The 24335-nt window shown below is 39.2% G+C and overlaps 1 protein-coding gene across 21 annotated transcripts in view; it reads left to right on the top strand.

The window, feature by feature from the left end:
• Positions 1–24335, top strand: part of CADPS (calcium dependent secretion activator) — a 452259-nt gene that overhangs the window by 205341 nt on the left and 222583 nt on the right. For all 21 annotated transcript variants that reach the window (XM_089518937.1, XM_089518931.1, XM_089518899.1 and 18 more), the window contains exons 7-8: positions 18312–18423; positions 23737–23876. In XM_089518937.1, coding sequence (XP_089375063.1) covers positions 18312–18423; positions 23737–23876 — 252 coding nt within the window. The remainder of the gene's footprint in view (positions 1–18311; positions 18424–23736; positions 23877–24335) is intronic.

Genomic DNA, 24335 nt, shown 5'->3' with positions numbered 1-24335 from the left:
AAGCACAGGGGTATAGTGGATGGAGGCAGGATCCACATTCCAGAAGCTTGGATATCTGTTGCACAAGTGACTTCCAGAGGCTGCAACAATGTTGGTTTCTATGGCAGTCCAACAATGAATTTACTCATTTTTTTAAACAAAAGGAGCTGTTCACAGTGCTGAACCTATTTTTGGATAGGGTTCCAGACTAAAGCCCAGAATGGACTTAAAGCCCCACTGACAGGGATACCACCAGTTGCTACTTAACTTTTATATATAAGGTATGTTGTGTTTTTTTAAAACGATATCCAACAAAGGAGAGGTGTCTGTATTCCTTTTTCTCCATGTTGTCAACCTTAAAAGCCAGGATTGTTCACCATCCTGTTATACTCCATATTATAAGTCAGATGTTGGATGTCAGATGTGTTGGAACAAAGACAAACATGCTGCACAGTTAGTGCCATACCTCAGTAGTACAGCATACATTTTTAAACAAAAAGCTTAAAGGTTGGAAAAGTTTGTGGGGGGGACAGCACAACTCCAAATATCCCCAGCCCACATGGCCAGTAGGAAATATTTTTTCTAAGATTAGAAAAGGTCCCAGGTTCAGCTATAGTATCTCTGAGTAAGACTCAGAAAATCTCCTGTTTAGAACTCTGTTTCCATTGTTATACCCAATCTGGAGATGAAATAATAAGGTATGACTATATTCTAAGTTTACCGAAGCCAACCCTTGCCCATATTGCAACAGCCAGAGAGAGAAAAAAGATAAAGTACTTATCCTTTGTTTTAGCAGAATGTACTTTACATAGTTTACTGAAGAGCTTAGAAGTAGCATGTAATAATTGGACCATTTTAAGAAAGAATGGAACACATTGATTGAATTTAGGCTTTCAAAAAAAGTAGTAGTATGTAACAACATGGCTTCCCACACTTTGGGGAGAACTAGGGCAACAATATTATTCTTTCATATATGGTAACTGATAAGAAATTTTCTGTGTTTATGTTTGTATGTGTGTGGAAGAGAAATAAATAAGGTTCGCTCATTACCTCCCAAAATGTTACTGGGGTTCTTTTGGAGAGATTTTTGAGCATTTCAATCTGCTTTTAAATTTTCACTTTGCTTTTAATTAAAAAATAGTGTATTAGGAATTTGCAAGTAATCCACAATGGATAATACTAATGTGTTATGTTTAAAAAAATTACAGGCAATAGGAATGAAGAACTCTTCGAAAACAATGTCCTAAGCTTTGGCTTTCTGTTACATTCAAATCACACAAATTATATCGCTGACAAAAATCCTAGCTCGCTCTGTTCTGAGTTCAGCAGTCAGAGAGTGCTTACTGTGCTTGTCCTTTGTTTTAGCAGAGTGTAAGTCCCATCAAGATTCATTCCTATGTTTTATTTATTTTGTTTATGTTCTACCTTTCAGCATTAATATCTCCAGAGAGGCTTAGCATATAAAAGAATAATAAGACAAAATAAAACAATATGAGGCTAAAAACAGCAGATAAAATTGCAACATTAAAGCAGTTTTTAAAAAAAATCCTGGTAGGAGTCAGCAGATTTAAACACATGCATGTGCACAGGTAGCATAAAGGCAGCTAGACACAAGTTCTATGCTTGCATCTGCTAGTATGGATACTTTCAAAAGTTGCCACCTGCTGCTTCAAAAATATCAATGTAGATGGAGCTGGGGGGGGGAGGAGGATGTCATTTCCCCTCCCTATCCTGTCCCCAGCAGGCCTTTTCCATGCAAAAAACAAACAGAAAGAAAGATAGACACTATAAGTGATGTAACATATATAACTTTCCAAATTTTGTCCTGTAGATACCTAGTATAAAGCTATGTTTGGATTTACACTAGGGTGGGTAAATTTTGAAAGCTAGCAGGCTGCATTTCCAGGGCCAGAATTCAGAAAAAGTATGCAACCCCTGGATAGGCAAGGATCAAGTTACCGACAAAACTCAACAATTATAAGCTTTCTTTTATCCTAAATAAAACACTCCTATATTCGTGTATTTAGGAATTCTGCCCTGATCTCATGCACAATTTAATACTAATCATCTGTAAAGGACATTATGCCCTCCTTTTTCCAATGCAAATGTGTATCCATGCTCCTTGAAAAGCAAAAAGAAAATCTATTACAGGGACTTATAAAGATACCTTTTTAAAACTAAATATCAAAAACTCAGACAGAAAATTATTCACATATGCATTATGCTATAATGTACTTGTCTAAACCCACTCTGCTGAAATTGGATATGACATTGTTTTCATGGGGATGTACATCAAGAGGCTACTGTCAGAACAGAATATGGAGAAGCATCACGGGTCCCAGTTGGCAAGTGGGTCAGGCAAGGCTGCATACTTTCACCTTATCTGTTCAACTTATGTGGAGAAAATATTATATGAAGAGCAAGCTTGGACAAAGAAGGAGGAGAAATGAAAATAGGAGGAAGGAATATCAACAATCTAAGCCTGCATCCACACGGCAAAACTAATCCAGTTTGACACCACTGTAGCTGCCATGGGTCCATGCTATTTATAAGGAAGTGTAGTTTGTTGTGGCACCAGAGCTCCACTTCCCAGAATTCCATAGCATTGAACCGTGGCAGTTAAATTGATGTCATACTGGATTATTTCTGCAGTGAGGTTGGAGCCTAAAATATGCAGGTGGCACCATACTACTGCCAGAAAACAGCACGAACTTCTATTAAGGAAGATCAAGGAAGAATGTGTAAAGGTAGGTGGACTGCTGAACATAAAACAAAAATAATGATCATGAAGGATCGACACAAATTCAACCTAGACAATGAGTAATTCAAAATAGTAAAAGAGTTATTGGACCTTGAATCAAACATTGATCAAACGGGGAGAGCAGTTAAGAAGTTAGAAGACTAGGGGGGGGGGGATGACACAGGGGAAAGGACATCCTTATCATGTGAAGATTATCATATGATGTCGCACTTATCCCATCATAAGCAAGTTTCTGTTATTGAAAAATGATGGCTCGTTACAGACGGGCCTTTTAGTACGGACTCAGTCCGTACTAGGGTTAAAAAGGGGCGTCACTTCCGGACGCCCCTAACCCTAGTACGGACTGAGTCCGTACAAAATGGCGGCTCCCCTTCCACATGGGGGCCACCATGACGACGTCACGACTGCGCTGCCTCTATACGGGGCGGCGCGGACGTGACGTCGTCGCTCCGCGCCAGGGCGCTTAATGTGCCCTTTGCGCAGAGCAGGAAGGAGCTCTGTTTCTGAGCTCCTTCCTGGTTTATGTCACTGCTTTGCGTCGCTGGGCACAGCCTTCACACGGCTGCGCCCAGCAACGCAAGGGAGAAAGGGGCCAAGCGGCCCCTTTCTCCTCCTCCCTGCCACCGTGGGGTGTCCTTGGGGCTTGAAGCCCCAAGGACACCCCTTTCCAGGCTGCAGGGAAGCGGCCTTTTGCTGCTTCCCCGCATCCTGGAAAGCGGCGGATCGGGGCCTCGGAGGCTCCCGGTCTGGCAGCTGAGGCCCCGATACACCAGGGAAAGGCGAGCCTACAGGCCGCCCCAAAGGGGCGGTCTGTAACGCGCCGATGTGTCAATTCCAGTTCATTGACGAGATAATGACCAGGTAAGCGCGGCATTTGTGATACTCTTTTGCTTGATCGTGAAATAAGGACGGGAACAGGATGGGAGCGGTCCCTCCTTTGTCCCCCCATCTGAAAATCTTCTAGGAATGGGGGACAACTACTAGTATGGACACTTTCTAAAGAACTAAACAACAAAGGTATACATCTAAGCACAAAAGTTAGAATCGCACAATCCATTGTATTCCCTATTACCATGTATGGATGTAAGAGATGGACAATTAAGAAAGTGGTTAAGAAGAAAATCAGTTCATTTGAGATTAGGTGCTGGAGGAAAGTGCTATGGACAGGTAAAAATACAAACAAATGAGTCCTAGAAACAATCAAGCCTGAAATCTCCCTAGAAGCCAAGATAGTCAAACTGAGACTGTTTTACTTTGGCCACATGAGAAGGCACAGCACCTTGGAAAAGACAATAATGCTAGGAAAGGTGGAAGGAAGTAAAAAGAGAGGAAGACCACATGCTAGATGATATTAAGGAGCTCACAGGTATGAACATATAGGAACTAAGCAGATCAGTGGATGACAGGCGGTATTGGAGATGTCTCATCCACAGGGTCACCAAGAGGGTCACCAAGAGTCAAACATCACACTTGTTGCCCTTCCTCCCTTCTCTTCTGTCTCACGCCTCTCTGCCTCTGATTCACAGATTAGATGATACTTGGAAAAGCTTTTTACAATTATTCTGTGCAGTTCTTTATAGAAAATTATGAATAAAGAGCAGTTCAATTGTTTAGCAAAAAGGAAATTGAAATAAATTCAGTTGTCATTTATCTATGGATAATTTTGCCTTTAAAAAAAGCAAACCAAGAACTTTATGTGTGGAAGTAATTTGCTATGCAATTATTGTTTGAAGCTAACTTTTATTACTGCTAACAAAAAAAAAACCTTTCACATGGAAGCTGTGTGCTTAGCATGACTGCAAATAATATTTCACTGGCCTAAATTATGTCCTTATGCTGAACATCACTATGGCAACTAGTGACATCATCCTAAAATCCAGCTTGCCCTAAATCCCATTGCTAAATTGTCATTACAGTAATGAAGTGAATATTTCTCAGTTTCATTAAGTATGAATTTATAAGCACCACATTGTTGTCAAAGGTTTGCTTGTGTGTTTACTCTCATTTGGCTTATTCCCTTTGTGACTAATGCTCTTCTCATAAAGAAAACCTAATGGAAATTAATGTTTGCATTTGGTTCGTAACATTTGTTAGTAACATATGGTCTGGGAATGCTTCAGCAAATAAGAGGCTTTTAATAGTAAGCAGAGATAGGTGTTGTATAAAGCAGATGCTGACAAAATGCACAATTCAAGGTTGTAGATTAGTTCCCCCACCCCTTAGCACTTCTTACACCTCTCTTACATTAAGTCTATTCCACAATCCTTGCTTTCATTTCGTTCAGTGAAAATGGATCTTAGGAAAGGAAGACAGTGGATACAAAAGGGAAAAAAGATCATTACATTCAAAGTAGAAAATAAGCTCCATGACACTAAAATGCAAGCAAAAAACCCACATAAAACCAGAATGCTCCTATTCCCTGAAAAATAATGTTAATTGCTAGAAAATTACTATTTATTTGCTGCTAATAAATGTATAATGTCACTTAGACTTGGCAAGTTTGGATACTGTTAAAACTGTCAAAATAGGAAGCTTTGTATTCTGAATATTACTAAGCAATGAAGTTAATTTATGCCAGGTATTTCTGGCAGCTGGAGGCACCGACATGAAAGATTAAGTCTTGCAGTGCTCAGTCATAAAATGACATTTAGTGGCAGCTGGAAGGAGGTTGATCAGAGAGCAAAATCTATGTGGAAGCAGACAGTTTAATTCATTTCCCTTGCTCAATAGTAAGTTACATAGAACAAAAATGCACAGTCACAGTGAGGTGGATTCAGAATGCAGGGGAACATAAACATATTTTATTTCTGTATAAGGGAAGGGGTAAATATTCTTCCCAGTAGTTTTCCACTATCAAAATGGTGTTTGCGCATTTTCAAGAATATACTGTTTGCATCTCAAATTTTCCATTTGTGTGAACTGAAGATAGTTCCATAAAAGTTAATCTCCATATCTGAAAGAAAAATGTTCAGGTTGCAGGCATGCAATGAAGAAAGTAGTGCTAAAATTGCTCCCAGTAAATTCAGCAAAGGAATTCATCAATAAAATTTTGTCACTAATGGAATTTGAAACTGTAGATTCCAGTCATTGACTGTAGATTCCAGTCACTGAAGACGAATTAAAATAATATTTTGTTGCCTCTTTATGCTATTATTTTTAAATCAAATCAGCATCAACCTATGGTCACCCTATTAAAGACAGACCAATAAGTGATCCTGTTATAACAGCCCTGCTCAGGTCTTGCAAACTCAGCACCAGAGGTTCCTTTATTGAATCAATCCATTTGTAATGCTGTCTTTCCCCTTTCCTACTGCCTTTATTTTTCCCCCAAATTACTGTCTTTTGCAATAAGCCATATTTTTGTCTCATATGTGTCCAAAGTATGAAAACCTCATCTTGGTCATTTTTGCTTCTCATGACATTTGCTTTAGAAGTCTTGGATCTGTCTTTTGGGTAGCCCATGGTATTGATAAAGCAATGCTCCAGTGGTTTGTTCAACCAGTTTTGCCTCCTTTTTCATTTGAATCTAATCCATATGCATTGTTAAGAATATAATTTTGGTTAATAAAATGCACCCTCATCTGACACCTCCAGCTGGAAACTATTTTATTTCTCCATATTCCAACCTAACAGTGCTGTCTTGTCCAGAGTATGGCATCCCTTCAAATATTTAAATATGGCTATCATATGGCTATCAAGAGGTGACTCTTAACCTTCTCTTTCCCAAGCTAAACATACTTAACTCCTCACAGGGCATGGTTTCCAGTTGTAAAGTTCAAATCTCCTGACATCACGTTATCAAACCTGTTCAGGATTGTTTACAACAGCTTAGTTTTGCAGCCATCAGAAATAACTAAAGTCTATCTGAACACTTCACACATGCATTCTAGTTCCTTGTGAAGGTAAGATCCCTAATCAATACAATCCATTTAAAGGGGGTTGCTATACAGAATGTCTTCTGAAAATGCTATCAGTGGTGGGATTTATCTGGCATTCTAGCCCATGGAGGTAGCTTGTTCACCATAAAGATGGAATCCTATACAAATTTACTTCCATGCTATTTATATTAAACACAATAACACTTAACTAGCTCTGGGCTATATGACAGAGTATTTCCTTGGTGATCATTAAATTTCTGCCTGCACTGTGTACCCAGAAACTAGATAAAAATATTCTGAGGTTATTTGTCACTAAGCTCCTAAACTATTATTTATGGCTTACATTTGTATCCCCATAGTTTCATTAAAACCGCTGAAAGCAGCAAACAATAAAAAAGATCAATATTAAAAACATCAGAGAGAGAGAGAGAGAGAGAGAAGCAGTAGGAAAAGTTCCTGTATAAACAAAAGGTTTTATCACACTGTTAGAAAATAATCAACGAGGGTTAGATTAGAAAAGAAGCCTAAGTTTCCATCAAGTACACAACAGCTTTTGGTGGGATAGACAGTAAGACAGCCTTGAAAGTAAGAGCAGCTGGGGAGTTTGGCCTTGAACATTTTCAACAGTAGTGAATACTACTGAGGGTGCAATGGAACTAATATACATATAAAGCCGAAGGCTTTCATGGCTGACATCCATAGTTTTTGGTGGGTTTTTCGGGCTATGTGGCCATGTTCCAGAAAAGTTTCTGACGTTTTGCCAGCATCTGTGGCTGGCATCTTCAGTGAATGCTTTGCCTGGAAAAATTGGGTGTATATATATTGTGTGAGCCTGGGAATGCAGGAGTGATTTGCATGTGTATTGTTCTGTGTTGATGACTGGCCTCAGGCTGGGAGGCTAATGCAGAAGAGGATTAATGTCTGCTAATTGGTGATCATTATCTGCTGGGAAAGCCCCTGGTTAGCATGGTCCAGCACTTCAGTGTTTTCAAACAGTATTTTATGCCCAGGATGGTTTGTGGCATGTTCTGCTACTGCTGATTTTTCTGGCTGGCCCAGTCTGCAGTGTCTCTCGTGTTCCTTGATTCTTGTTTGCACACTGCATTTGGTGGTCCCTATGTAGACTTGTCCGCAGCTGCATTGTGTGCGGTGAACTCCTGCGGCTGTGAGAGGGTCTCTCTGGTCCTTGGCTGAGTGAAGCATTTGCTGGATTTTCTTCGTCGGTTTGTAAACCATTTGAAGGTTGTGCTTCTTCGCCACCTATGGTTTTACAACCACTACCGTGTCAGGATGCACAGGGAAGCCATTGAAATCCACAAACACCTGGACAATTTCAACCGGAAATAGGAAACCTTTAAAGTGAACAAAATTTGGCTACCAGTCCTGAGGAACAGCAAAATAAGGACTCAGCAAATGCAAATGGGAAACCATTCAGAGTCAGGGGCTTTCCCAGCAGATAATGATCACCAATTAGCAGACATTAATCCTCTTCTGCATTAGCCTCCCAGCCTGAGGCCAGCCATCAACACAGAACAATACACATGCAAATCACTCCTGCATTCCCAGGCTGACACAGTATATATACACCCAATTTTTCCAGGCAAAGCATTCTCTGAAGATGCCAGCCACAGATGCTGGCGAAACATCACGAAGAAACTTTTCTGGAACATGGCCACATAGCCCAAAAAACCCACAAAAAACTAATATACATATACTTCCCTGCCCAGTTGCCAATGGAAATCATCTGGTGAAACAAGGAAAGTAAGTTCACTCTCATAACCCTTTCCTAAAATCAGATTGAAAAGTATCTAGCTAGTCTATCATCCAGAAAAATATTAAATTTAGCTGCCACTATGCCCTAGAACATTTTCTCCAAGAATGGAATACAGGTATACTTCAGTTAACAATGGCCTGAAATAGACAGGCCAAACAAGGTAGCTTCCAAGATAGCTTCGAGTGGGGCGTTTATATGGTGCATGCCCCTGAAGTGACTGGAAGCCACTCTGAGACTGGCTATGGTGACCTGAAGCCACCAGAAAAAGAAGCAGCAAAAAGCCGTTCCTGCTGGCAGCCAACTTGGAACTGCAGCGGTGGCCCACTTCAGGAGTGAGCCATCCAGTCACTGTGTTCCCAGATCAACTGGGGCTGGAGTGGCCTCTGGCCTCTCCTTTTGGCCCATCTGCTTCCCCCCAAAGACTTTGACAAAGGTGGTCCTTTCTGCAGATATTTTTTATACTTCCCAGACCCTCCTTGTCTTCTGTCTAGTACAGGGATGGACAAAGTGTGCTGAAAGCGGTGCATTTGTATGAAGTACATTTTTCTGTGTAATGATCTGTAAAACCAAAAGTTTTTCAGCAAATGAAGTTTTTGCTTTAAAAAAGTGAAAATCAACTGGGGAAAAACATTTCTAACACGTTTTCTCTGTATGTCACTGAGAATGAGAAAATATAACACATAGCCATACAACTGGGTTTTTTTTAATCGAGATGATTTTAGAATGTTGTGTGCCGGATGGCTAGACTCAAAAGAAGTCACAGACCTGTATCTACAAGACCAGTGGCATCCCAGCCTGGGGTGTCATCTGGTGTGGGGTCAGGGCTTTCGGGGTGTTCCATGGGGCCTCACCCTCTTCCCCGCTGCCCAGTTCTGCTTTACTCACAAGTAAAACAGCACTGAACAGGGAGGTGGGGGTGCTTCGCTCGATACCCCTCTTCTGGGTGTGTCTGTACAGTACAGTCTGCATTCTCTCACACACCCCTAATGATGCCACTGACAAGACATAAGCAGAGCAGTGGAAGATAGGGAAACTTGGAGAGGTCTCATCCACAGGGGTCACCTTGAACTGAGAGTTGAAGTTACCAACAAATGTCACCTTAGGTCCTGTACTGGGACAAAAATAAATAAGTAATATAAATAAATAATATAAATAACAATAATATAAATAACAATAATAATTCAGGTTTATACTCCAACTACAGAGGCAGAAGACTGTGCTGGAGTCCAGGAGGAAATTACTCACACATTAAAACAGGACTTCTTGTTTTAGGAGTTGGAAGGCAAAACTAGGAAACAAAGCAGAACCAAAGATTATAGGAAAATATGGCCTAGGATCAAGCAATGAATCTGGAGAGTGATTGACTGAATTTTGTGCGGCAAACAGTTTATCCATTGCAAACACATTCTTCAAGCAAACAAAGAGATGACTGTATACATCAGGGGTAGGCAACCTGCGACCCGTGGGCCGGATGTGGCCCAGCAAGGCCTTGGGACTGGGCCCCGCCCGGTCCTGCCACCAATTGCCACTGGAGCCTTTGGCCTCTCGTGTGAGGGCGTGGGGCCTTTGGCCTATCAGGAGGAGACGGGCAAGGGGGGGCAAGCGGCGGGCAAGGGGCGCAATTGTCTATAGAAGCCTCCGAAACATGCATTTATATTAACATTTTTTTAAAAATCAGCAAATTTTTTGCATGTCCTCCATTTTTATAAAAGTGTCCTCCATTTGAAAATTTTGTCCTACATTTGTCCTGGTTTAATTAATTAATTAATTAATTAATTTTTGGCTTCGGCCCCCCCAGTTGTCTGAGGGACAGCAACCCGGCCTCTGGCTCAAAAAGCTTGCCTACCCCTGGTATACATGGACATCAAATGAGGGCTAATGCAGATATCAAATAGATTGAATAATTGGAAGTAGTAGGAGAAGCTCCATTATCTCCACAAAAACAAGAGCAGAAGCAGATTGTGACACAGACCATGAATCCAAATGAGAGTGAAGCTAAAGAAGAACACTAAATCAAACATCATGGCAAAATACAACCTGAAGAACATCCCCATAGAATTTAAAGAAAATGTAAAAAAAAAAAAAATTGATTTGCACTATGAAACCTAACTGTCCAGGAGCCAAAAGAACTCTGGACCGAAGGCAAGGACATTATCAGAGATGATTACAAAAATACACTATCTGGAGCCAAAACAAAGGAGAAGCCTCAAAAGATGACAGATGAAACTCTTCAAATAGTTAAGGATAGTTGAGAAGCAAAAGTAAAACAGGACAAAAATAGACTCACAACTTTGAATGCAACTGTTCGACAACTTGTGCACAGTGTCAGAGAGAACTATTATATCATCAGTGCAGAGGAATAGAAGATGACAACAAAAAAGAAGAACAAGAAACCTCTTCCAGAAGATTGAGAAATCAAAGGAAATTTTAAACCAAGAGTGGGGGTGCCCTACTACCAGCAGGGGAACACGTTACATGGCCAAGTAGAAATAAAAAGATAATGGAAGCCAATAGATGGAAGAACTATATAACAAATATGAAAGGAGACAGATCCATTCAAGTAATAACCATTGGAATATGAATCTACTATTTTAGAAAGTGAAGTGAAGCTGCACTCAGAGCACTTGGAAGAAATACATCACCAGGAACTTAGTTTTAAGTAAAGCCTTTCAGCAAATATGGAAAAATAAAGAATGACCCACGGATTTGAAACATTCAATATCCATTCGAGTCCCCAAGAAAGGAAATACCAGGAATTGCAGTAACCACAGGACCATTGCATTAATTTCCTGTGCAAGTAAACTGATGTTCAAAATTCTAGAAGAATTTATGAGGCAAGAAATGCTGGATTTTCAAGCTGTGTTCAGGAAGGAAACACACCAGGGATCATACTGGAAACATACATTGGATATTGGAGCACACCAAAAATTTTCAGAAGAATATCAGCATGTGCTTTATAGATTATAGCAGAGATCATGAAAAGCTATGGGCCATTCTTATAGAAATTAGTGTGACAAAACATTTGATTGCCATCAGGAAAGGATACAGAGAAAATTGTATGGTTTCCAATTGGCAAGGAGATCAAGCAAAACTGCATTTTATCACACTATCTGTTTAACTTGTATGCTAATGTTTTGGACGTAAAGCAGGATTAGACTTGGAGGAAGGAGAGGTGAAAATTGGAGGAAGGAACATCAGCAACTTAAGATCTTCAGATGACACCATATTACTAACAAAAAATTGCAAAGACTTGGAACAGTTACTGAAAATCAAGAAAAATACTGCAAAATCAGGTTTACAGCTGAACATTAAAAAACCAAAAATAATGACCACAGATAATGTACATAACTTTAAAGTAGATGATTAAGACACTGAAATTGTTCAAGATTTTCTATACTCTGGCTCAGTCACTAATCAAAATGGAGAGTGTAGTCAAAATATCAGAAAAAGACTAGGATGTGGAAGGGTAGTATAACAGAACTAAACAAGTGCCTGAAGTATAAAGATGTATTATTGAATACTAAATTTAGGATTGTCCATGCCATTATATTTCCCATTTCTATGTGTGGTTGTGAAAACTGGGCAGTAAAGAATGTGGATAGGAAGCAATTTAACTCGTTTGAAATGTGCTATTGGAGAAGAATTCTGTGGAAACCATAGACTGCTAAAAAGACAAACAAATGAATCCTAAAGCTGGTTGCAGACAGTGATTTGTCCAAACCCCCTTGCAAAAAGCAACTCTGGAATAACCATATAGTTATGTCTACTATGGATAACAATGCCTGTGTCCTATTACATCAGTTAGGTATAGGCTGCATGTGAGCATATATGTACAACAAATTGTAGAATTTTCCATGATTATACTGCCCTCTAATGGCTGTCTTTACTTCGTCAAGTATGGGATTAAGATTAATGCTATGTCTACTATTACTATACAGTGTGTTGAATTTGTGATTTACAGAGTGCATTACAGTCTCATTCTTATTTTGGCCTCACAGCAACTTAAAACTGTGGGTCTTTGTTTCATAGTGATTTGCTCAGGGCCATGCATTTCAGCTGTATTATGTAATTATTAATTATATACCACCTTTTAATGAAAACTTCTTAAAACACTATTTTACTGCAAAATCTTCATTGCAGTTATCTTCAGCTCTCTTCCTTTTAACAGAATGTCCACCAAATCTTATAAACTTCACTGGGCCAGTGTTATTGGATTTCTCACTTCAGGAGGCTATCGAAGGCATTGCGGAAACAACCATGTAAAGTGTCCTCACTTTGACTCATTTATTGGTATTGTATCCGTGCCTGGCCTGCAGAGAAATGACAAGCTATCATGTGAACTAAGTAAAAAGTGGTTTATCAGTTCACAGACTCAAACAGAGGCCTATGATTTCTTTAGTGTGTCACTTTGGGTTGAATTCCGGATGCAGTTTTTCATCCATGCATAGATCAATAATCTAACTGTAAATAAAACCAGTGTTGTATAGGCCTGGATCAATAATATAAGATTAGCTAAACCCACAGTTGTACACACCTGTTGAAAACTGTGTATCATAAGAAGGATATATGTAATTCTGAGGGGAAATTTGGCTCCAGTTCTAGGAAACAGCAATATTTTATGAGTTAAGAAGCATACAGTGAGATATTGTCAAGGAAACAAACCCCTTGAAGCCATGCTGTCTTTTCTTGTAGGCCTAAAATAGTTTCACCATCTGTGTTTGGGTTTACATTCCTATATGTATCTGCATCCATCATCTATCCATTGAATACAAGCAGTCTGACTGCATAGTACATGCACTCTATTCCCTATGTTTTAAAAATCCGGGCACCAATTATTATACAAAACCCAACTTTTAAACATTTGGCCTATACTGTAGTTCAGCATAAACAGCACGTGTTTCCAGAGCATAAGATGTGATGATAACTTCAGAAGTATTTTTAGTTTTCCATACAGCTAGTGTGTCTTGACATTGTCAGTGTTCTAAAATATCTGTTAAAAGTTATCAGATGTTTAACAAAAATTAAAATATGATTGAAAGACTTTTGAACAAAAAGTCAAAACATGTATCCCCTATTTTTTCTGTTGATGGTTATAGCCTCCAGTGCTCACATGCTAATCCACATTGTCCTTGTATGTCACAACAACAGAGACAAACAAATGTTAAACATTCACAGGACAAATAAAAGGTTTAAAAGCTCTTTATACTGCAGCAGGCAAGGGGCAGCTAACCAGAGTCAAAGGGCTATATACATCCTGGACCAGACCTTAGAGGGCTACGGCCCCATGATGCCCGCTCATGCCTTCTAGAGGTGGCTACATACAGGTGTTGGTCTTTCTTATATGCAAACAGATAGTAAGCATAGTTTCTCAGCTAAATCTCAAGCAGAAAGGTTAAAAAACAAAACAACCATCAAGTCCCCTCCCTTACTATCTAATTGCCCCTGAGATTGAATTCCTACTTTTTATTTGTATTCAATTTGAGGTTAGCTTGTGTGCGGCCACCTTTTTTCATTACATCACTGCTGAGCAACCACACAGGGCTGGTAGCTCTGCCCATTCTGTGTTCCTATTTTCCTCTATGGTCAAAAACACACTGCTGAAATAATCCAGTCTGAGACCGCTTTAACTGCCCTGACTCAATGGTAAGGAATTTGGAGGTTGTAGTTTTGTGAGACATTTTGCCTTCTGTGTCAGATAGCTCTGGTGCCACAACAAAATCCAGATCCCAGGATCCCATAGCATTGAACCATGGCAGTTGTGACAAATTTATGCAGTGTGGATGCAGCCTATGATATGCTGGTGGTTTTGGAGAAGACTACAAACACCACATTGAAGGGATTGACAATGTTCTTATATTTTAACCTTGCTATTCTTATAGTCCCGCTTTACACAAAATGGAAATAATAAGGCCATTTTCTGAGGATTTATTGAGCTCTGTGTGCATTTGATTAAGTGAGAACAGAAAAGAGAATTGCTTGCTTTCATGAGAGCTAATATGCCATTTGTTTTTTTTAAGGTAGCACAGCATGAAAATTTAAGAAACAAAATTAAATGAGTTGTGAAAATCATTGAAAATCTATCACAGTTGTAATAAAAAGTTCCTGTGTGTTCAATCTCCCTCCCTCCTTCTCTCTCTCAAGATAGAAAGAGAAAAGCCCATTGTGAATTGTTAAACTTAATATAACCCATGCAACCGAGGAAGTTCTGAGATTGATATCCTAAGCATACTTCCTCTGAGAAAGCCCAGCAATCAGTCAATCGATATCTATGTGTATAGTTTGGAAAACTCTTCACTGGCTGCCAATCAGCTTCCGGAAACAGTAAAAGGTGTTGGTTATTACCTTTAAAGCCTGACATGGCTTGGGTCCAGGCTACTTGCAGGAACATCTCTCCCTACATAATCCACCCAACACTCTCAGATCCTCTGGGAAGGATTTATTACAGTCACAGAAAACTAGATTAGCGACAACTTCCCAGAGGACTTTTTCTTCTGCCACTCCAAAGTTGTGGAATGACCTGCTGGAAGAGATCTGTCTTACCGCCACTTTGAATGCCTTCAAGAAGGCTGTCAAGATGGATCTCTTCTGGAGGGTCTTCCCAACCTGACCTCCCAAAGGATAGCCCCATCTGCCTTAATGGTTTGTTCCATTTTGATTATTTTAAATCGTGTTATTGATAGAATTTAATGTGATTTATTATTATTATTTTAAAGGTGGGAGGTTTGGGGGTTGATGTAAATTTTTGTCATATTGTAATTTTATCTCTGTTGTAATCTCGTCTCGATCCACAGGGAGAGGCGGGAAATATAAATAAACTATTATTATTATTGTGTGTGTGTGTATTCCAAGTCTTAACTGGCCTGTATACTGACTATTTGGAATAAAGTGAATTAAATTTGAAAAATGTTACAATGCCATCACATTTAAACCAAACTTGCAACATGCTTTTGTGAACTGCCCTTTAAGTGTTCAGAAACTCTAGCTGGTGTAAAATTCAGTGTCAGTGTCTGGTTTTTAAAGTGTTATACAACTTTTTAATGTGCACTGACTTCCAGTTTGTTTTCAAGCGCAAGTCAAAAGTAGTGGTGATTAACCATAAAGCCCTAGCAGTTTAGGAACATATTAGCTAATAGACTACCTTTTACTCCATAGACCTTCTCCGCACAAACTCTTCTTTTGAGACTTGCATGCAAGACAGGGCCTTTTGGGTTGCAGCATCCCACAAATCAGTCTCTCTTCCCTTCCCTTCTCTTCAATTCCCTTCCATACCACTGTTTCCTTAGAGTTTTAGTTGAATCTCAACTAAAAAGCAATCTTGGGGACCGCTTTGTCTCAAATGTGAGGTGGAGATTAAAAAATCCAGTCCAAATTTAGAGGTTCCTATTGATTTCAGTATGACAATTAAGCATATATTTCACTTTCTCTTCACTGAAAGAACAAAAACCTAAACAATAATGATAGATTATTCATGCACTAAACAAGTTTTCACATACCAAAAGAATAATGTAATGCTGCCATAAAAACTCTTATTGCTCTTAAGCTTCAATAGGGAAGCCTCATAAAGCTGCATAATGTCCGTGGCAGGAATCTACACAAACTGAGACAAGCAGTGGTAGCCAACAGGCAGTATTTGTGATGACCCTCAATTACTCCCTTCTTTTGAGTCATGAGGCACACACAAGGAATGCATGAGAAGGGAGAAATCAATTTTCACTTAGCATTCAAAGTTGCAGGACACTTACATGCCAAATGCCTCATAGCCTATCTTGAACTGAGCAAATGACTGCTTTTTCTCTTGTTTTCTTCTTGTGACTACAAAGCTTTGGAGAGCCTCCATATTCATACTACTCCTCCATATTCAGCCTCCATATTCATAGGGTTAGAACCAAGCAATATATTTATAAACCTCTGTCCGTAGCCAAAATCTTCTATTCTGCATTTTCCAGGTGTCACTTTCCTCATTCTCTTACTGCACCTATCATGTAGCGTCCTGTTAGAGATTGAGGTCCAAAACACACTGCAGAAATAATCCAGTTTGAGATTGTTTTAAGTGCCTTGGTTCAGTGCTAGGAAATCCTGGAAACTATAGTTTACTGTGGCACCAGAGCTCTCTGACAGAGAAGGCTAAATGTCTCACAAAACTACAGTCCCCAGAATTCTGTAGCATTGAGCCATGGCATTTAAAGCAATCTCAAACTGGATGATTTCTGTAATATGTTTTGGATTTGACTTGTGTGTATGTGCCTTCAAGTCTGTCATATATGGCAACCCCACGAATTTCATAGGGTTTTCTTAGGCAAGGAATACTGAGAGGTGAATTTGCCGGTTCCTTCCACTGAAATATAGCCTATAGCACCTAGTATTCATTGGTAGTCTGCCATCCAAGTACTGATGGACCCTGCTTGGCTTCCAAGATCAGATAGGATTTGCTACCTTTAGGGTGTTTAGACTCTACATACCAATAAATAATCTGACTCCCATTGTCATATTCCGTTTTTTCCTCCCTCTGTGCCCAGTCCAGCCTGACATACAGACACAGACATTCCTTATAGCAGTGGTTCCCAACCTTCCTAATGCCGCGACCCTTTAATACAGTTCTTCATGTTGTGGTGACCCAAACCCATGAAATTATTTCGTTGCTACTTCATAACTGCAATTAAATAGGTGTTTTCCAATGGTCATAGGCGACCCCCATGAAAGGGTCATTCGACCCCCAAAGGGGTCCCGACCCACAGGTTGGGAACCACTGCCTTATAGGATGAGGCACAGATTCATGTGCCTTTGTGCTCTGTGCAGAAACCTTCCAGCACTTGGCAGCTAGCAAGACAGGAAGGGCCACTGCTGCTGTCATTTATCAGTAGGCAGGGAAGAGGAGCAAAGTTGTTCAGACCATGAAGATATGGCTGCTCTGGTGCAAAGGAAAAGCCAGTTGTAGCAAATTTGAGAGCATGCCCTCATTTCTCTCCACCCACCACCTAGGTGAAAGGAGCTGCTTCTCCATGCTCTGAGTAGCACCCTCCACACACATGCTTCACACCCCAGCAATTGCAATACCGATCCCTTTCAGGGTTCTGCAACTACCAGGCAGTGGGTAGACACAAAACACAGATGTGGACTCTTGACCACTATCTGTTACTATTATATTAACTGTTCTATTTCAACTTTATACTGGGATTACATTACAGGGAGTTATGTGTGCAAATGGGTGAATGCAACTATAACTTCAGTGCATTGTGGCATATTTTGTCTGTACACAATATTTGTCTCTTTTCCCTCTGTTCCCCCACTTTTTCTTCCCTCTGCCACTCAGCCCATATAACCCACTGTACATGGGCAAATTTTTGAATATTTCTTAAGGCTCAATAAACTACATAAACTTAGTAAACCCTTAAACAATTCGTATTTAGTAAAATTAGGAAAATCAGGATATTGATGTCCTTCTGTTTGTATCTGCTAGGATTTGCATTCATGGTATTCCTTTGTGCTGGAATTAAGGACATTTGTATTCCTCTTGTTCTCTACAAGTCCTATTGATTGTTTCTAGCCACTCAGATACTGCAATAAGGTGGGATAGCATTCTTCATCAACTTAAATGTATAGTTTCATTTTTTTAAAAAAAAAAAAATTAAACCATCAGCCTGCATTGTGAAATAAAAATAAAGGTACACACATACGTACCTAGCATGATCTTCCTACTATTATTTTGGCTTCCAGGAAGAAGCTCCATGATATTGCTGACATGTTATCTTACACATTTTTAACCACCTTAATTAATTAACACAATGTCACTCCTGTTGCTTTTTTAAATGACTATGACAGTTGGTGACATTTGAATTAACCTTTTCTATTCCAAGGTGAGTGTGCTGAGTTATCAGACTTTGTTTCTTTTCTAATGCTTCTGTTGTGGATGTTTTCACAGATGGGGGACTCAGGGTGACTTTAGCACAACACACGCCCTTCCAGCAGTGAAGGTGAAGCTGTTTACAGAGAGCACCGGTGTACTGGCTTTAGAAGACAAAGAACTCGGGCGGGTAAGGGCAATGATGCCTCTTCAGCTTTGTTTACAAGATGAAGAAAGCCATCCTGGCAGCATCAGTGTTGGCACTTTTAGAAGTCCAAATCACAAAGAACACAGAATTTCTACCCTGCAGTGATGAAATTAGAACATTTCATATCTCATCTCTGGTGTAACTTCGCAGTGGCAGAATTACAGCTGGCTAAACATGCATTGAGCAAGGAGGGAATATTTTGGCAGCTATTGGAAAAGCACACACATAAATGCACATTTGCTGAATAGGCAATATGACAGAGGCCAAAAACAAAAAGACAAGTTTTCTGGTTAGGAAAATAGAAGCTAGATGGCATTTCTATAAGTATCACAGTCTGTAAAGCGTTTAAGAAAGAATAATCTGAGATCTCTTCTTGAACTAAAGGGTTGCTTCAAACAAGGGGTTATGCATCTCCTCTAAAGTGTAAAAAAGGATATAAATGAATCCTGTAGCACCTCTGAGAATAAGAAAAAGCAATTTATAGCATAATCTTTTGTGGATTTCAGCCTACTTCATCAGATGCACAGTATTTTTTAAAAATTATTTTTAGGCTGAAGCAGTTATTTCTTTAAAGGCTGCTAAAGTGGTGAAACACCACTACAAAAAGGGTCAGACATGACATAAACATGATAGTAAACTCACAAAGAGTTGCCAACATGTTTAGTGACAGTGAAGTTACTCCATGGAAGTAAACATTATTTAACACCACAAAATTGACCCAGATTTGCCCAGGTTGATGTTGATTATTTTGCTCATGATTTTGATACAACAGAAGTTCATCTGGTGGCACCTACTCTCTTCCTTAACTTTTTTCACACCATGTTTCATGCAGTGCCAATTGCTCCCAAACTTTCATGAAAATGTTTGAGATAGAAAGATAAGTATAAATATTACATTTGTCAAAATCTGTTCATAAATGTGCAGATTTTTAGAGCCAAAAGAAAATGCAGGTGTCTGAAGTGCATTTCGGACAGTACCTGAAGCAGTTGACAGATCAGGTCAAAAAACATCCAGCAATGTTTGTTTTGTACCCATTAAATAGCATTCCAAGTTTGGTATGTTTGGCAACTCTAGCATCAAGGACATGAATTTCTATAGCATAACAGACAAGCAGACAAACTTAAAATTATATCGTAGAAGAATAGGGAAGAAATTAAGAACAGACGAAAATATATGACCACCATTCTCATTACATAAGAAATCTTGCTGAAGATGTGAAAGATGTCACAATTACATCCTAGTTAAGGCTAGTTAAGTTATCCTGACTACTGAGTGATTGACCTACCTTAGCAGAAAATTCTCCGCACAAGAAGTTGTGTTTCATTTTACTGTAGATTTTACCTCTCTAGAAATTTTTATAGCAGCTGGGCAGCTGAGAGGGGATGAGAATGAGCAGGCAGAGAAAATAGACCATCTCCATATGCTTTTACCAATCAGTGCTGAACTCTTCCTAGTGTTTAATTTGGAACAGAAGTATCATTACTTGTTTCTGAAGGTTGCTGGCTGTGTTAAAGAATATTTCCCCTATATAGTCTGATGTGGATTTGGGGGATGCAGAATTAACTGCAGCCTGTATTTTTTTCCCTAGTCCCCTCAAGTCGCCGAAGGTCACAGTAAAAAAAATCAAATCTATCAGCTACACACACAGTGCTCTTAAATGTTCCTACTCTGTTGCTTTATGACACTTCAGTTGGCTGTTGTTATTGATTTTTCCCCCTCACAAGGTCTGCAACTTCACTGTTTATCTTATTGGAAGACATCATTACCAATGAATTCTTTCTCTGTCTCTGCTTTCTCTCCACGTATTTTAGAATGAGGCCATGCTAAAAAGTATCCTTCTCTTTCAATATGAGGCCTTTTCAAGACAGAGAGATTTGCAGGCACCTTCACTATCAAAGCAAAGATACTTTCACTTTACCTCAGCTGTGGGAAGAGTCTCTTTCATGCTGGAAAAGTTGCACATCTATTTTGTTCCTTTCCCTTATGCATGGAATGAAAAAGATTACTAGTTCCTTGACAGTTAGAGTATCAGATTAGAAATTAGCTTCCCAAACTCATGACACATTTGATACTATCTGCTTTAAAATGTGATAACTGAAAAATTGAAAAGAGACCCAGCGTGGCATAGTGGTTTGAGCATTCCACTGGGAGGCCAAAATTCAAATCCCAGCTCTGCCCTGGAAACCCACTGGGTGACCTTGAGCAAGTCACACTCTCTCAGCCTCAGAGGATGTTAATAGCAACCCCCCTCTGAAGAGACTGGCCAAGAAAACCCAATGATAAGTGAATGTGGGCCTGTACAGACAGGCCAAAGTAAAGCTGTTTCAGGTCACTTTAGAGGTATGCTGTATAAATGATGCATGTGTCCTAAGAGGCCAGAAGCTGTGCCAAAGCCATTCTCCAGTCCTACAGACAGAAGCGCAGCTTTGGCGCAGCTTCTGGCCTCTTAAAATGTGTGTGTCATTTAAACAGCATACTTCCAAAGTGACTGGAAGCAAGTTTATTTTGGCCTGTCTGTACGGGTCCTGTCTTAGGGTTGCCATAAGTCAGAAATGACTTGAAGGCACACAACAACAATTAAAAAGTTAATTTTGGAAGACTGAGATGTTTTGGCTTCTGGGCCCACATGAAAACTTTTGTCTCGGCACCAGTTCTTTCCCTCACATGCTTATCATCCAGCCTGAGAAGGACATCTGGAAAAGCTTGCCCATTATTTTGAGATATTTTGTTTGGTTCCAGTAAATATTTTGTCTAAACTGTAGCTGTAATAATTGATTTTCACATATAAGCAAAATCTGAGTAGGCTTTATTACTTGATTTTTAAAATTCAGTAATGCAACCCAGTAACTTTTCTTAGACCTCGATTCCACATGCAGCCCACATCACTTTTTCATAACTAAATTAACTTAAAAGAGAAACTCCAAAAATTGTCTTTTCTATTCAAATATATTCATCTATTATAGTGAGCCAGCATGGTGTAGTGGTTTGAGCATTGGACTATGGCTCTGGAGACTAGGATTTGAACCCTGGCTCAGTCATGTAAACCCTCTTGGTGAGCTTGGACAAGTCACACTCTTTCAGCCTCAGAGGATGGCAATAGCAAACCCCCTCTGAAGAGACTTGCCAAGAAGACTCCATGATATATTTGCCTTAGAGCTGCTATAAGTAGGAAATGATTTGAACACACACACACACCAACAACAACAACAACAACAGTCCATGTTTTAGAGGGAGTTTTATCCTCAAATATGCCTTTAAAAATGAAATATTCATTTAAAGCATGGATACAACAAAATAATAGCTGTGTATGTGGTTGCAGAGATTCATGTTCATTCTGTCCAAAGCAGCATTTTTGCTTTCATTTAACTTTTCAAAGCCAATGTTTTTCAAATGAGCAGAAGAAGGAGATAGTATCATAAAAGAAGTAGAATCAAGAAGTATAAAAAGAAATGTCAATGCTTATCCACATACGTGGATATGCGCCCATATGCATAAATATGTTTTCTTGAGAACTGGTTTTCCAAAACTTTTGGAACTTTGGTGCCTCCAGTTAAGGTATGGTAGTGGGGAAAAAAGTGCTACTCCCTACATACATCTGCCCATTAACTGAGATTTGCTTGAGTAACCCTCCTCTATGTCCTACCATTGGGGACCATACACTGAGAGAATGTAAGCCTTCTCTACTATGACACCAAGGTTGTGGAATGCCTCTCCTCAGAGACCTGATTGATGGTATCATTCTGGCAATAAGTTGAAAATCATAACTACATATACAGTCATCCCTCCATATTTGCAGCGTTGATATTTGTGGATTTGATTATTCACAGATTTCATTAATATGTTCTCTCTAGGACTGTCTAGGTCCTCCAGTGCAACTCTGTGGTCAACTATAACTAAAAGTTGCACTGAAAGTCCATTTGTAGCTACTCCAGTGCCATTCTGTGGTCAGTGTATGTTGGACATTGACCACAGAGTTGCACTGGAGGGCCTAGAGATTCCTAGAGAAGTGTCCTCGGTGTTTTTGTTATTTGCGGTTTTTCATGGGGTTTTTCATGGGGGTCTTGTTCCCCTAACCCTAGTGAATATGGAGGGACAACTGTATGTCCAAGCTCTTGAACAATTGCCAAGAAGAATCATTCCATTTTTTAGAAAAAAAATATGGCAAAGGGAAATTACCTGAAAGATATTGGCAAGCCATAGACAGTGTAGCAAGTCCCAAAGACAGAAATGCTCTCCAAATTATATAGAATTCAAGTTTGTTTGTTTTTAAATGCCAGATCATTTTACTCATGTCACTTAAGCAGGGGAGTGGAGGGGAATTAATATGCTATATAACAGATTAATTTTCTTGATATGAGGAGAAGCTTTGTGTTGATTTCAGTGGCACTTGAGTTGCATATTTAAACAATAATTAGGCCGCTTTCTGCAACCAGTGCTTGAGTAATGATCCCATTACAGAAATAAAAAGTTAAACTCTGTTGAATCAGCAGGAGTGCTAAAGATCAATGGAATAGTAGGAAGATGAAGTTTACTGTCAGTTTTAGGCAAATACAGCTAGTCAGAAAAAAGACAGAAGGCATCTCCAGTAATGAGAATACATGCCCTTAAAGGTTAATGCATTTGGAGAACATTAATCTTGGTTCAGAATAATAAGAAGCTTAATAACGAGCTTTTACCTCCTGAGTTATTGGAACAAGCCGAATTGGAAAATACAGTTGCCAACTGTAGAAGTGAACAATTGTAAAATCATCTATTTACTCTTTAAGAAGCTCTACAGGAGAAAAACAACAACAAAATATGATAAAAAATGATCTGTTTGAAAAAAGTTCATTAATGAAACCTTGGCTAATTTTCCTGATTAAATACATTTTTCATCATGTCAAAGTACATAATATTTGAATCATCTCTATAACCTGCATTCTTTTTATTTCTTCAATGTTTTCTTTGCATTCATAAAATTTAAACTGCTTCCATTAACTTCAAATCTAGAATAAACTTGTACATATTTAATCCAATAAAATGCATGACTTTCTTCCCACTGTCTGAATATACAGGTAATTGTTTTTCACCCTTTCATTTTGCAACAGTCATGGAGTTATTTTAATAGTTCATTTTTGTTTGATTTCATTTGATTTATTTTTCACTTTTGATCAAAGGTAAGAAATCTCACAACAGTAAGGTATCTTGATATCACTTAGGGAACTTAGACCTTCATAGAAGTGCCCTTTAAATTTCATCACATTTATGTTATCTCTAAATCTCAGCATGTTAACAAATTGTCTTTGTCATGTTCAGGTTGTTCTTCATCCCACACCAAACAGCCCAAAACAATCAGAGTGGCACAAGATGACTGTTTCGAAAAATTGCCCTGACCAAGACCTGAAAATCAAACTTGCAGTCCGAATGGATAAACCACAAAACATGAAGCATTCTGGGTAAGTAGTTCTGCAGTCAGCTGTTGCTGCTTGTTGGGCCATTTCATGGTACATAACAACACTTGTTGAAATTCCTTCTTCCCGTTTTATCCCACATATTGCATTGTGTGAAGAACAAAGCACCCCAACATAATAAACGTTTTAAGACAATTTTTACCACAGCTGTTGTCTGCCAAAGATAGTAATAATAAAAAGTAATACATAGCAAGTTGGTGCAGTTCCCCAGGTGACAATGTCATAAAATGCATATGTTGAAAGTCTAATTCTGGGTGAATTCTGCAACAAAAACTGAGTCTGAGATATTATAACACTCTGTCTTGTGGGATGAGTTTTTAAAAGCTATCCTATCTTTTTTGTTACATCATTGTGACTTGATTTGTCTCCAGCTAGAATCAGCCCATTGAATCAGTAAGAAGTCCCGGGAATGGTTTATTGCTGGAGCATTCCTGCATCTTCATG

Source organism: Sceloporus occidentalis, unplaced genomic scaffold (assembly GCF_023333645.1).
Source record: "Sceloporus occidentalis isolate IW3139 unplaced genomic scaffold, rSceOcc1.0.p SCAF_1, whole genome shotgun sequence".
NCBI lineage: Eukaryota > Metazoa > Chordata > Lepidosauria > Squamata > Phrynosomatidae > Sceloporus > Sceloporus occidentalis.
This window is presented reverse-complemented; position numbering and strand designations above follow the sequence as displayed.